At 50.1% G+C, this 13,555-nt stretch overlaps 1 protein-coding gene across 3 annotated transcripts in view; it reads right to left on the bottom strand.

Annotated features, from left to right (window-relative positions):
* Positions 1-13,555, bottom strand: part of LOC101994656 (RT1 class I histocompatibility antigen, AA alpha chain-like) — a 629,094-nt gene that overhangs the window by 3,845 nt on the left and 611,694 nt on the right. For 2 of the 3 annotated variants that reach the window (XM_005370847.3, XM_005370846.3), the window contains exons 1-3: positions 2,013-2,108; positions 1,540-1,809; positions 998-1,273 (exon numbers count right to left, since the gene is read on the bottom strand). The exons of the other annotated variant lie outside the window; for it this stretch is intronic. In XM_005370847.3, coding sequence (XP_005370904.1) covers positions 998-1,273; positions 1,540-1,809; positions 2,013-2,085 — 619 coding nt within the window. In that variant the 5' untranslated portion in view covers positions 2,086-2,108. Of the gene's footprint in view, positions 1-997; positions 1,274-1,539; positions 1,810-2,012; positions 2,109-13,555 lie in introns of those variants that run through there. 3 annotated transcript variants of the gene reach the window in all.

Consider the following 13,555-nt stretch of genomic DNA (forward strand, 5'->3'; position numbering starts at 1 on the left):
TGTAGACCAGGCTGGTCTCGAACTCACAGAGATCCGCCTGCCTCTGCCTCCCGAGTGCTGGGATTAAAGGCATGTGCCACCGTAGCCCGGTTTCCAGAAAACAATCTTAAACTCCCAGGAATCTTTCTCATTTAAAGGGAACACTGACTTGCTCCAAAGCTATGGAGAAGCCCTGTGTAGACAAACAAAATAAATAAATAAATAAACAACAAACAACAGAAAAACTAAACTACAGCAACCACAAAAAAAATCCCACTGTCTAATTATCCAGATTATCAGACTCACATAGCACCCGTGGAGACTGACACACATGATAACACAGGGGAGGGAGAGAAGGAAAACCGTCCCAGTGAGGAAGAAAACTCACTAAAAGGAAAATGACAACTTTGAAAATAATAATAATAATCTCAAAAGAAAGAAAGAAAAGAATAAGAAAAAAACTCCACAATTTAATATTTGTCCAGGGCACCCCGTTAGTTCCCACGTGACCATTCAAGAAAGAGATAGATTTGGGGTGTAAGAGGAATTGAAACCTCACACACAGGAATCTGGGAGAATGTATTCTTTGGAAAGTTCTAGAAACTGGGGGAAGCAGCCTAGGGTGGGGAGTCCATGTCTCCCATCAGGTAAAGGAGACTCCGGTCCTGGTGTGTAAGGGCTGACACACTCAGATGACAGGACTCGGTGTCCACAGACACTGGGTGTGGGCAGAGAACCCGGCCTGGGAGAGGCCATGGCTGACAGGGGCTGCAGACCGAAGGAGCCACTGTTGGTGATGTCGGGATCCTCTCTCCTCCCTCCTGAGACAGATGTGGAACTGTCCAGGGAGAAGGCTGAGCCCTGGGAGGTCAGTGCAGTCCCTGCCATGCTGGATCAGGAGACCCAGGGACCCTGTCTGCCCTCAGAGACAGGGGCATGACCCCAGTGAGGGTTTCCTCCTCCTCAGGACTGAGCCCAGCCCGAGGGCAGAGGGAGGAGTTGCCCGTGGCCCCCGCACCTGTGCGCTGCAGTGTGTCCTTCCCGATCTCCAGGTGTCTGCGCAGCCACTGCGCGCACTCGTCCTCCAGGTAGGCCTTCACTCTCTCTGCATAACCATCCCGCTCCCACTTCCGCTTGGTGATCTGTGCTGCCATGTCCGCCGCCGTCCACGTCGTCAGGTCGTCGTTCAGGGCGATGTAATCGAGGCCGTCGTAGGCGACCTGTTCATACCCGCGGAGGAAGCGCCCGTCCGACCCCACCTCACAGCCGAACATCCACTGGATGGTGTGGGAGCCTGCGGGGACCCCGCGGTCAGCCCCGCCCACCTGTTCAACCCCGGGGTCACCTGCGGCCCCGCCTACCAGAGGTCAGCCAGTGCCACAGCCCTGCCCCGAGGCCCCACCCACGTCCGAGGCCCCGCCCACCCGCGGACTCTAAACCGAAAGGGAAACCGGGTCCGGTCCCCGCTCTCCTCCCGAACCTCAGACTTGGTACCCGGGGCGACTCCGGCCCGTGCGTAGGGACGTGGAGGGGTCGTGACCTCCGACCGCGGTCACTCACCGCCCTTGCTCTGGTTGTAGTAGCCGAGCAGGGTCTTCAGGTTCCCTCGGAAAATCTGCTCGGTGTCCTTGGCGTTCTGTGTCTCCCTCTCCCAATACTCCGGCCCCTCCTTCTCCATCCACGGCGCCCGCGGCTCCATCCTCGGAGTCTCCGCGTCGCTGTCGTAGCGTTCAATCTGCGTGTTGTCCACGTAGCCGACAAAGATGAACCTGGGCTCCCCGAGGCCGGGCCGGGACACGGCGGTGTAGAAATTCCACAGCGAGTGCGAGCCTGAGGGCGGCGCGGTGAGACCCCGACCCTGCTCCCGGGACCCCGGGCAGGAGCGCGGGCCGGGAGGGGAGCAGGGCGCGGGGCTCAGGACGCGGGTGGGGAAGGGGCGGGAGGGTTCGGCTGCGCCTCGCAGGGACGCGGCTTCCCCGGTGCCGCCCCCGCCCTCCCCGCAGAGCCCGTTTCCCTCCCGACCCCGCACTCACCCGCGCGGGTCTGGGTCGGGGCCAGGGCGGCCGCCAGCAGCAGGAGCAGCGTGCGCGGCGCCACCGCCCCCATCTCAGATCTGCGGAGACTGAGTTCCGAGGTCTGCGTGGACTTTATAACCGGTGACCGCGGCGACGCTGGTTGGTTCCCCCGGATCCCGCCACCCAATGGGGTTGAGAACCGCTAAGTTGTCATCAGTGTCCGGGCAGAAGGACCTGACCCAGGATAGGAGCTGGAGAAATGAAACTGGGGACAGGGGAATCCCCAGCCCCGGGCTTCCCCACCCAGACCTCACTGCCTGGGGACTAACTTTGTCTGATCCCTGTGCTGCAGGATGGAGCGCTGTGTGTCGTGGTGTCTCTGAGCCGCCTAAGGGCAACTGCTCCTTAGATTCGTCTGGATGAAACCTGAGAGCATGAAGATTCCAGGTAAAATACAACAGCACTTAAAAGGAATGTTCATGCCGGGCAGTGGGGGGGGAGGCTTTGATTCTAGTTCTTAGGAGGCAGAGGTAGCAGATCTCTGTGAAATTCACAAATCACTAAAAGTGAATGTTCACGGAAACAGGCGCTGTCGGAGTCCTGGAGGGTGCGGGGCTGCTGTGGACACCTGCATCGGGAGGTGACTGGAGTTTTTCCAGCTCTGATTAAGCACTTTTGACACACTGTGTTATATGTGACTCTCCCTGCAGGAAGGAGGCCCTGCTCACCTCTGCTTTCACTTTCTACTCCAGTTGTGTTTGGTTGAGATTTGAAGACATCAAGTAAAAATCCAGAGAATCAAAAATTATATAAATCCAATTTTTCTCCACACTATTGAACACGGACCTCTGCCATGAAAATCACTCTCTGCCCAGGAACTCAGAAACCAACTGTTACCAGATCCAGTGTTCACAAGTCTGTGACATTCATCCCCTTCATCTCATCAGCTCATAAAGTGGGACTGAAGGTGAAGGTCAGAGAGAGAGGGAGAGAGAGAGGGAGAGAGAGAGAGAGAGAGAGAGAGAGAGAGAGAGAGAGAGAAAGAGAGAGAGAGTCACAGGTAATGTATCTTCTACCACACGGTCACCATTATTCTCTTTATTATTAGTTCCAGTTCTCTGACTGTGGTTTATTCACTAAAGCAACTGCACCGTGGAAATGTGTGCACACAGGGAAATGTGGAGTGTAGACAGGGTCAGTGCCCTGCTGTGTTTGGTCTCCACAGGGGTCTCTTCCCATGGAGAAGGGGTCTACTGTGCTGAGACAATGACCCAGGTCCACACGGACAATCTCAGGACTATGGAATGAAGATCCGTATAAACACTAGCACCTGGAGCCACAGATCATCATCTGGGAAGAAACCCTAGGAGTCTGAGTGTAAGCACAGGCTGTGAAGACACGATCCTGAGTGAAGAGCAAAGTCTCTGTTTACAGGTGAGATCCTGAGCATCAGGCTTGGCAGTGTGAGCTGCCCACTGCAGGTGAACACAGGAGCCTGGTCTCTGTGGGAGTCTGTGTGGTGCTTTCAGGCCAGTGCCTCTGCTTTAAAGAGAAACATCTCTGCACTGCATTCCAGCCTGCTTGTTACCATTGTGTTCCCAGAAGAGACTTTTCTTTTAGAAGATCCAGGGTCTGACTATTGACAAGAAGAAGAAAGCAGAAGGTCAAGAGAGAATGAAATGAGTCTGACCTGCAGGTCTGTCATGATTTTTAATTTGTTTTTGTTTTTGTAAGACAAGGTCTGTCTCCGCAGTCCTGTCTGTCCTTGATCTCACAGAAACCCACCTGCCTTTACATCCCTCATCCTGGGATTAGAGGCTGTGTCACCACACCTGGCTTTAGTTACTTTTCTAAGGCTGTGAAGACACTGTGACCCCAGAAACTTATAAAAGGACTTGTTTCATTTGGGTTTAAGTTTTCAGAGGGTTTGAGTCCATGATGGCAAAGGAAGGTGTGGTGGCAGGAACAGCTGAGATTTCACTTCTTGATCCACAGGCAAGTGTCAGAGACACTGGGAATAGTGGGAGTCTTTAAAACCTCTGTGCCCAGCCCCAGTGACACACCTCCTCCAAGGCCACACCTCCTCATCCTTCCCAAACAGTCCCATCAGTTGGAGCTGAAGTATCCACCCCCTGAGCCTGTGTGGTCATTCTCATTCACACCCCACAGTATTCAGTGTGGGACTTAAGATGCCCCGCAGTGGGGCTGGAGAGATGGCGCAGAGGTTAAGAGCACTGCCTGCTCTTCCAAAGGTCCTGAGTTCATTACAGATGGCTCATAACCATCTGAAATGAGGTCTGGTGCCCTCTTCTGGCTTGCAGGCACACACACAGACAGAATATTGTATACATAATAAATAAATAAATATTTAAAAAAAGATACCCCACAGTGTTCTGCAGATTTGTCTTGTCCATTGTAATATTATATCCTCAAACAGGGGAACTCTCTGCCCTAGGATCCCTAGGATCTCCCCCTTCGCCTCTGTGTCCTCCTGCTCAGTCCTCTGCCTTCTCCCTCAGGTCTCACCCCAGCAGTGCCCAGCACCCCTCACTCCAGAGCTCTGCACTAACACTGTCTCCTCCTTTGCATCTAGTTTCTCTCTCTGTGGTCAGCCATCCTGTCAGCCATCTTGCTGTAAGCCAGGTTGTTTGGTTTCCTTCTGTAAAAGCTACAATAGCGGCGAAGAGATGGCTCAGAGATTCAGAGCACCCGTTGCTGTTGCAGAGGATCCAGGTTCAGTTCCCAGCATCCACGTGGTGCTCCACAACCATCATCAGTGACTCCAGTTCCTGGGGAATCCAGTGCCTGGTGCACCTGCATACTCATCAGCTTAAAATATACATCTAATAAAAACAAAATTTAAAAAAATACATCTAAAAAATGCTCTAGCATGTCCCTCTCCCTCTCCTACACATCTAGAGTGTGAGTCCCAGGGGCTGAGGGCACAGGGCTGTTGAGTCAACATTGAACCTCCAGCCAAAGGAGCCAGAGCTGGAGCAGACAGGGACTGATGGCTGAAATAGACTGTGCTGAAATGGTAATTTGCAAAGCATCATTGACTAAGAAATACAAAAATATTTCATTTTATAGTCCTACTGTGCACAGTGGATCACAACCTCATTAAAGAAGACACTGTGTGGGTGCTGGAGAGATGGCTCAGAGGTTAAGAACACTGGCTTCTCTTCCAGAGGTCCTGAGTTCAATTCCCAGCAACCACATGGTGGCTCGCAACCATCTGTACTGAGATCTGGCGCCCTCCTCTGGCGTGCGGGCATACAAGGAGGCAGAATGTTGTATACATAATAAATGAAGAAGAAGAAGAAGAAGAAGAAGAAGAAGAAGAAGAAGAAGAAGAAGAAGAAGAAGAAGAAGAAGAAGAAGAAGAAGACACTGTGTGTGCTCATCTTTGCTCTTGAACCATGTGTTAGCTTTTAATTGCTGCTGAAAAAGAAAAATTTTAGTCACTTAAATAGTCCCTTGTGACAGACCATGACATCCCCAACATCCAGAGAGTTCCTGCAGTTAGTGATGTCCCCTATCCCTATCTTGATTCTTACTTCAGGCCTTCCAGGCTCTCACCTTTTTAATATAAAGAAGAAGCATCAGAGTCTAGGTCAGAAGTTAACCCATTGAAGAAAAAAACAGGACTAGGTCTGAGCCCACAGAGTGTGAGGCTGAAGGGGACCCATGGCTGCCTGAGCTGCCCCACAGGCTCCTGTCCACACTACTCCAAGGGCCTCGGTTCTCAGGCTGTCCTGCCCTCATCAGACTTAGAGCCTGATGGAACATCACATCCTTTTCGACCAGTGGGAAGAAAACATCTTGTTTCTTTCAGGGATGAAGCAGATCTATGGAAACCAAATGAGGCTGCAAATCCTAGAACCAGGGTAATTTCTAGAACTCTGAAGCAGCAGTTAAAGAAAGGGCATTAATTGGTTAAAAGAGGATCCCTTAACTTGGGATGAGGATGTATGGGAGGGCCCCACTGAAGCTGAGAACTTTGAATGCTTAGATTATTAAGGTTTATCTCAGCTGTGGAAGCAGTCTCTCTACCCTCAGCCAAGCCCCCTGGAGACAGTGTTTCTTTGTGTAACATTCCTGACTGTCCTGGAACTCTCCCTGTAGACTAGGTTTGCCTCAAACTCACTCAGATCCACCTGCCTCTCCCTCCTGAGTGCTGGGATTAAAGTCATGCACCACCACCGCCCCACAGCTTTTTCACCTTTGAAGGAGAAAATTAATCCTTCATTGTCTGTTAACCAGCACTGACTGTCTCTGAAGGAAATGTTAACCAAACAATCCTGAAGTCCCTCAGAATCAACCAATAGTTACCTCTAGACCTACTGTTAGCATCTGGGCACACCTGGCCCTGCCCATTGGGGACCTGACAGAGTGTGTCACCCTGTGCACATAGCAAGCAGTACCCTAGACTGCTGTGTGGTCTCTGTGCACATGCGCTGTGCCCCATCCCTTTAATGAGCACAACTCCACCTACTCCCTTCTCTTCTTTCTCTTCCTCTTCTTCTCTCCCATATGTAGTGATGAGGCGAGCAGGCCTGCTTTTCATCCCGCCTGGCTCCCACACGGCTAACTTTACACCTGAAATAACAACACACAAATTATATTCATTTAAACACTGCCAGGCCCATTAGTTCCAGCCTCTTATTGGCTAATTCTCACATCTTGATTAACCCATTTCTAATAATCTGTGTAGCACCACAAGGTAGTGGCTTACCGGGAAAGATTCTAGCCTATATCCATCCAGGGTCAGAGAATCATGGCATCTGCCTCACTGCCTTCTACCCAGCATCCTGTTCTGTTTACTCTGCCTACCTAATTTTCTGTCCTATCAAAGGGCCAAGGTAGTCTCTTTATCAACCAATGAAAATAACATAGACAGAAGGCCTACCTACATCACGCATAGTTTTCTCTCTCTCTCTCTCTCTCTCTCTCTCTCTCTTTCTATCTGCCTCTTTGCACCTCTCTCTCTGTTTCCCCACGAGACTACTCTGTGTTTTTCTCTCTCCTTGCTCTCTTCCCCCCTGTAAAACTCCACATAGTTCTGTCTGCATGGCTTGTCTGCCTCTCACCCACCCTGGGGCTCCTTGGACCCGCCCTGCCTGCTCAGGTCCATCTTGTGCCACATGGTAACACCTATAACCAGACTGCAAGCAAAGCAGACAGCTAGAGGGGATGTAGAAAGTACAGTGCCAGAGGGTATTGCTGCAATGCTAAAGAGCTTAATAAGATTGCTAAATCACGGGATTGCTTAATCACTGAGAGATGGCTCAGTGGTTAAGAGCATTGCCTGCTCTTCCAAAGGTCATGAGTTCAATTCCTGGCAACCACATGGTGGCTGACAACCATCTGTAATGAGGTCTGCTGCCCTCTTCTGGTCTGCAGACATACACACAGACAGAATATTGTATACTGTATACATAATAAATAAATAAGTATTTTAAAAAAAAAGATTGCGCCGGGCGACGGTGGCGCACGCCTTTAATCCCAGCACTCCGGAGGCAGAGGCAGGCGGATCTCTGTGAGTTCGAGACCAGCCTGGTCTACAGAGCTAGTTCCAGGACAGGCTCCAAAGCCACAGAGAAACCCTGTCTCAAAAAAACCAAAAAAATAAAAAATAAAAAAAGATTGCTAAATCACTAAGCATTCAAGCAGAAGTCTGTAGAATATGTGTGGGAATGGATTTTGAGGTAGTGGAATAATGGTGGAAGGAACATTAAAATTGGGTCAGATTGGGTTTATTGATAAGTGCAGATTCTAGATTTAATATGGAAGCTCTCCCAGTTTAAAAAGGTCAATAGTTTGTTTGGATGGTTGTCTGAAGCATTTGTCAAAGATGACTTCCTGAAAAGAACTTGGAGATGCCTGACATTCCTTGGCTCAGTGTTGATGAAGGGATTTTAAGGCTCAGGGAAATTGCAATGCTGGAGTGAGTTGCTGTGTAAAACCTAACCCTCCACAATGGGAAGTCCAGAAGACACACCCTTCACAGATCCTGTAAGACACAGAGTAATGAGGGCACCAGCAGGGTTCAAGAGTTTTGTTGTCAACCTTTGCCTTGAGCCAGAACTTAGGGCTGGAGATGCTGCTGCTCAGTGCAGCTCAGCTGGACGAATTAAAGACAATGGGGTTCATTGGGTCCAAAGGTATCAGGGACAAATGGCAGCATGGAATTGCTAAAGACAATGTGATCACAGTTATCATAATGGCCAGCACAGGCAAAGGTAACTTAATGGTGGTCACATGGACTTTGCTACTGGATTAATCATGGTGTCTCCAGGCAAGAAATAAATAAGAAGCTGTTGTAGTCAGTGTTCTATTTCTGTGAAGAGACAGCATGAACATGAAAAATCTTATAAAAGAGAGCATTTAACTGGGGTTTGCTTACAGCTGCAGAGGTTTAGTCCATTATCATCTTGACAGAGAGCATGGCAGCATGCAGGCAGACGTGTGGCTGGAGAAACAGCTGAGAGTTCCGCATCTGGATCCTCAGCAGCTGGAAGAGTGAGAGCCACTAAGACTGACTCGAGCTTTTGAAAACCAAAGCTCACCACAGTGACACATGTCCTCAAAGAAGGACACACCCACTCCAACAAGGCCACACCTCCTAATTCCATTCAAGCAGTGCTATTCCCTGATATCCAATCATTCACATATATGAGCCTACGGGGACATTAATATTTAAACTACCACATTCCAGTCCCTGGCCACGATAGGCTTGTAGCAATATCATAATGCAAAATGCATTCAGCTCAACTTCTAAAGCCCCATAGTATATAGCAGTCTCAACATTGTCTGAAAGTCCAAAGTTCAAAGTCTCTTCTGTGACTCATGGCAATCTTTTAACTGCAATCCCTTGTAAAATAAAAATAAAAAGCAGATCACACATTCCAACCCACAGCGGCACACGACAGACATCACCATTCCAGGAGGGAGAAAAGTGAGCACAGTGAGGAAACATGGGACCAAAGCAAGACCAGAATACAGCTGTGCAAACTCCACACTCTGCATCTCCATGTCTGGTGTCAAGGTGCTCTTCAGATCTCCAACTCCTTTAGCTTTTTTTTTAAAATATTTATTTATTTACTATGTATACAACATTTTGTCTGTGTGTCTTCCTGCAGGCCAGAAGAGGGCACCAGACCCCCCTACAGGTGGTTGTGAGCCACCATGTGGTTGCTGGGAATTGAACTCAGGACCTTTGGAAGAGCAGGCAATGCTCCCAACCTCTGAGCCATCTCTCCAGCCCCTCCTTTAGCTTTTTTGACTGTGACACACTTCTCTCTCTTGGGCTGGTTCCACAGAGTTTTTGCACCTGTCCTTGAGAGGTGTCCCCCACTGTGCCATCCCTTCATACAATGGCCTCTCTGGTCCTCCATGCAAGGACACCCTGACACACAGCATCCTCAGCTGCTTTCCTTAGCCACAGAGAGAGTTCCCACAACCCATGGACCACTTCCTCCATGGGAAGGACAGCACTTTGTGCTTACTGGAGTAGATGCTTATTCTCATTATGGATTCCTGTCCTGCACTTACTGCATTTTCAAACCCACCATCGATGAACTTACAGCATGCCTTACCCATTGCCCTGTTATTCCACACCAAGGAACTCACATCACCACAGAGAAGTGGACAGTGCCCACGATCATGGAATCTACCAGTTTTACCCAGCTCCCCTCCATCCTGACACAGCTGGCCTGACAGAGATGGAATGGCCTTTAGGAGACACAGTTACAAGTCAATTAGGCAAGAGCAGCCTGGGGGCTGGGACAGGGTCTCCAGAAGGCGGTGTAGGCTTTGAACCAGCATCAAATATATGGTGCAGTTTCTCCAGTAGCCAGGATCTGTGAGTCCAGGACTCGAGGGATGGAAAAGGGGACAGTTCCACCCACTGTCACCCCCAGTGACCCACTAGGAGAATTTTTGGTGGGGAGGGTTTCACTATAAGAAGGGACAAATGGCAGCATGGAATTGGTGTCAGACAGTGGGGAGAGTGGGGAGAGAAAAGGAGAATGGTGGCCTTCGTGTGGGTGAACACTTGTGTCTCGTGTGCAGCTCTCAAACTCCTCTGATTTTTCATTTATTACTTAAGATTTATTTATTTTATGGGAACAAAACTCAGTCTTCTCCAAGACAGTAGGTGTTCTGAACCACTGAGCCAACTCTCCAGTTCCTCTCAATTAATTTTTTTTTTTTTTGGTTTTTTTTCGAGACAGGGTTTCTCTGTGGCTTTGGAGCCTGTCCTGGAACTCCCTTGGTAGACCAGGCTGGCCTCGAACTCAGAGATCCGCCTGCCTCTGCCTCCCAAGTGCTGGGATTACAGGCGTGCGCCACCACCGCCCGGCTTTTAATTTTTCAATAATTATCTTATGGTGTGTTAACAGAAATTCTATTGTGTTTGAGAAGGAATTATTTCCAAAATAAAGCAGCAGCAGGGGAAGTGGGTCTTTTACACTTTGTTTAACCCCACCCTCCTCTTGTGCATTTTGTTAGAAGGTTGCTGGATTTTCCTGCTTCCTTCTTTTAATTTCAAAAACTTTTAAGGGCCTGCCTGCCTGCCTTTATTATGGTATAGTACTTGTGTTTTAATAAATAAAGCTTGCCTGAAGATGAGAGGGCAAAGCTAAGGCACTAGAGGCTGGGCAGTGATGGCACAAACCTTTAATCCCAGGATTCGGGCGACAGGGGCAGACAAATCTGTGAGTTCATGGCCACCCTGGGCTACACGAGATTGACCCAAGTGGTGGTGGCTCACACCTTCAACCCTAGCACTGGGGAGGTGGAGACAGGAGAGATATGGCTGGACAGAGAGAGGAATATAAAGGGGAAGAGACAGGACCTGACTGGAGCGTGGACACTGAGGTTGGTGGAGAGCGTTGCAGGAGCCCCTTTGTTTGCCTGAGCCTTGGCAGAGGTAAGAGCTCTCTACTGATTTGACTGTTTTGCTTTTCTGATCTTCATCTTGAACCCCAATATCTGTCTCTGGGTTTTTATTATTCCCGCTCCACCCACGGAGTGCAGACCCCTGAACCAGAGTTACAGATGGCTGTTAGCCTACTGTGGATGCTGGGAATCAAACTCAGGTCCTCTGAAGAGCAGCCAAGTGCTCGCCACCCCTGGACCCTCTCTTTCCAGTCCCTGGTGACTACACTCACACTGTGGGTGCTAATGAGCGTTACGTCAGCTTGACACACGAACTCCAGTCATCCGAAAGGAGGGAATCTCAGCTGAGAAAACGCCTCCATGACATCCAGCTGTAGGGCATTTTCTCCATTAGTGATCAGGAGGAGGGTCTAGCCCATCTGGGTGGTTCTGGCCCTGGGCTGGTGGTCCTGAGTTCTATGAGGAAGCAGGCTGAGCAAGCCATGAGGTGCAATGAGTAAACAGCACCTCCCATGACCTCTGCATCAGCTTCTGTCCAGGTCCCTGCCCTGTGTGAGATTCTGTCCTGACTTCCTTCAGTGATGAATGGTGTTGTGGAAGTGTAAGCTCAACAAACCCTTTCCTCCCCATCTGGTTTCTGGTCCTGGTGTTTTGTTGCAATAGAAACCCTGACTGAGACCTGAGCCAACTCAAGTACCCATCAGATGCTATTCTGCTTTACTTTCTTTGGTGCGGCAAACACTGTGACCAAAAGCATCGTGGAGTGGAAAGGGTTTGACTTTTAGGTTACAGCCCGGCCTTGGAGCTGAAGGCAGAAACTGAAGCCGAGACCATGAGACATGCTCACGGGCTGGCTCTCACTGGCTTCCTCTGCAAGCTTCTTTCTGTCCACCCCAGGTGCCCCTGCCTAAGGGTGCGGGGTCCACAGTGAGCTGGGCCATCCGACATCAATCTGTGCGGCACCCATTGCTCTGGTCCTAGAACCCTGGCTGGGGCAGTGAGGGAATGAAGAAAGGACAGACACACACGCGATGAAGCTGGGATATGGGGGTTTATCTAATGCTGCTGACACCTCCACAACCTGGAACCCCAACGTTTATAGGTACAGTGGAGGAAGGGGTTGGCTAGTCTGGGTACAAGGTCTCTACAGGTGAGCAGGAAGCCACAGTTGGTAATCTTAGCATACGTTCACCCATAGTTCATAGACTCTCATGCTTGGCTCCCAAGAAGAGCATTGCCATCTCTGGAGCCAGGCCTGTGCTGGTAATGGTCTTGACTATGTCCCATGGGCCATTTGATCATGGAATCCTCAGAAGGCCATGGCCATGTCGAACACACATTCACTCACTCAGGACTTCCTCTGCTCCCTACAAACCAGCAATCAAGAAAATGCCCACAAACACACCCTCAGGCCAATCTGATGGAAGCAAATCCTCAGATGAGGCTCACTCTGCCCAGGTTAGACACCACAGGAAGCAAAGCTCCATGTGTAGTTGGATATGTGCTGTCAGCAATAATACCCAGGGCAGACACCGTCTGGAGTGTTTTTTAGACTTTATTTTATGTGTATGCATGTTTTGTATGTGTCTGTGCTCGTGTGCAGAGCCCATGGTGGCCTGAAGAGGGCGACAGACCCCTGGAACTGCAGTCATGGATGTGAGCTGCCATGTGTAGGTGCTGAGAACCAAACTCACATCCTCTGTAACAGCAGCCGGTGCTCTTGACCATTGAACCACATCTCCAGCCCCACCATCTGCTTCTGTTTGAGGCAGATCAGGGGCTCATTACCTCCCACTGCAGCCTCTACCTGCAAGACCCTTTTCTAGAGGAGGGTGGAAGAGGGGGGCGGCTGTGCTGGTGTTCTGGAAGAGCTGAGGGGTCGCAATGGACAGGATTTGAATCTTCAGCACTCTGGTGAGACATCATCTCTCACCCCTTAGCGTGTTTAGGGGACTTTACTGGGCAACTAGACACAGTGGTGTCCTAGTCAGGGTTTCTATCGTTGTGATCAAACACTTGGGGAGGAAAAGGTTTACGGGGAATTTACCGGGCAACTAGACCCCAGTGGTGTCCTAGTCAGGGTTTCTATCGCTGTGATCAAACACCATGACCAAAGACACTTCATTGGAGGAAGTCAGGACAGGAAGTCACACGAGGCAGGAACCTGGGGGCAGGAGCTGATGCAGAGGCCATGGAGGGTGCTGCTTTCTGGCTTGCTCATCCTGGTTTGTTCAGCCTGGTTTTATTTTCCACCCTCTGGTTGTCCTGAAACTCACTCTGTAGTCCAGGCTGGCCTTGAACTGAGATCCACTGGCCTCTGCCTCACAAGTGCTGGGATTAAAGGGGTGTGCCACTATGCCCAGCTCTCAGCCTGGTTCTTTTGTAGAGCCCAGAACCACCAGCCCAGGGATGGCACCACCCATAATGGACTCTGCCCACCCTCATCAGTCACTAAATAAGAAAATGCCAGCAGGCAGTAGTGGTGCTCACCGTTAATCCCAGCTCCTGGAAAGCAGAGACAGGTGGATCTGAGTTTGAGGCCATCCTGGTCTACAAAGATAGTTCCAAAATAGCCAGGGTTACACAAAAACCCTGTCTCAGAACCAAAGAAAAAAAGAAGGGGGGGGGGGGGTTGGGGGAAAGGAATGGAAGAAAATGCC

Source organism: Microtus ochrogaster, unplaced genomic scaffold (assembly GCF_000317375.1).
Source record: "Microtus ochrogaster isolate Prairie Vole_2 unplaced genomic scaffold, MicOch1.0 UNK87, whole genome shotgun sequence".
Classification (NCBI taxonomy): Eukaryota; Metazoa; Chordata; class Mammalia; order Rodentia; family Cricetidae; genus Microtus; species Microtus ochrogaster.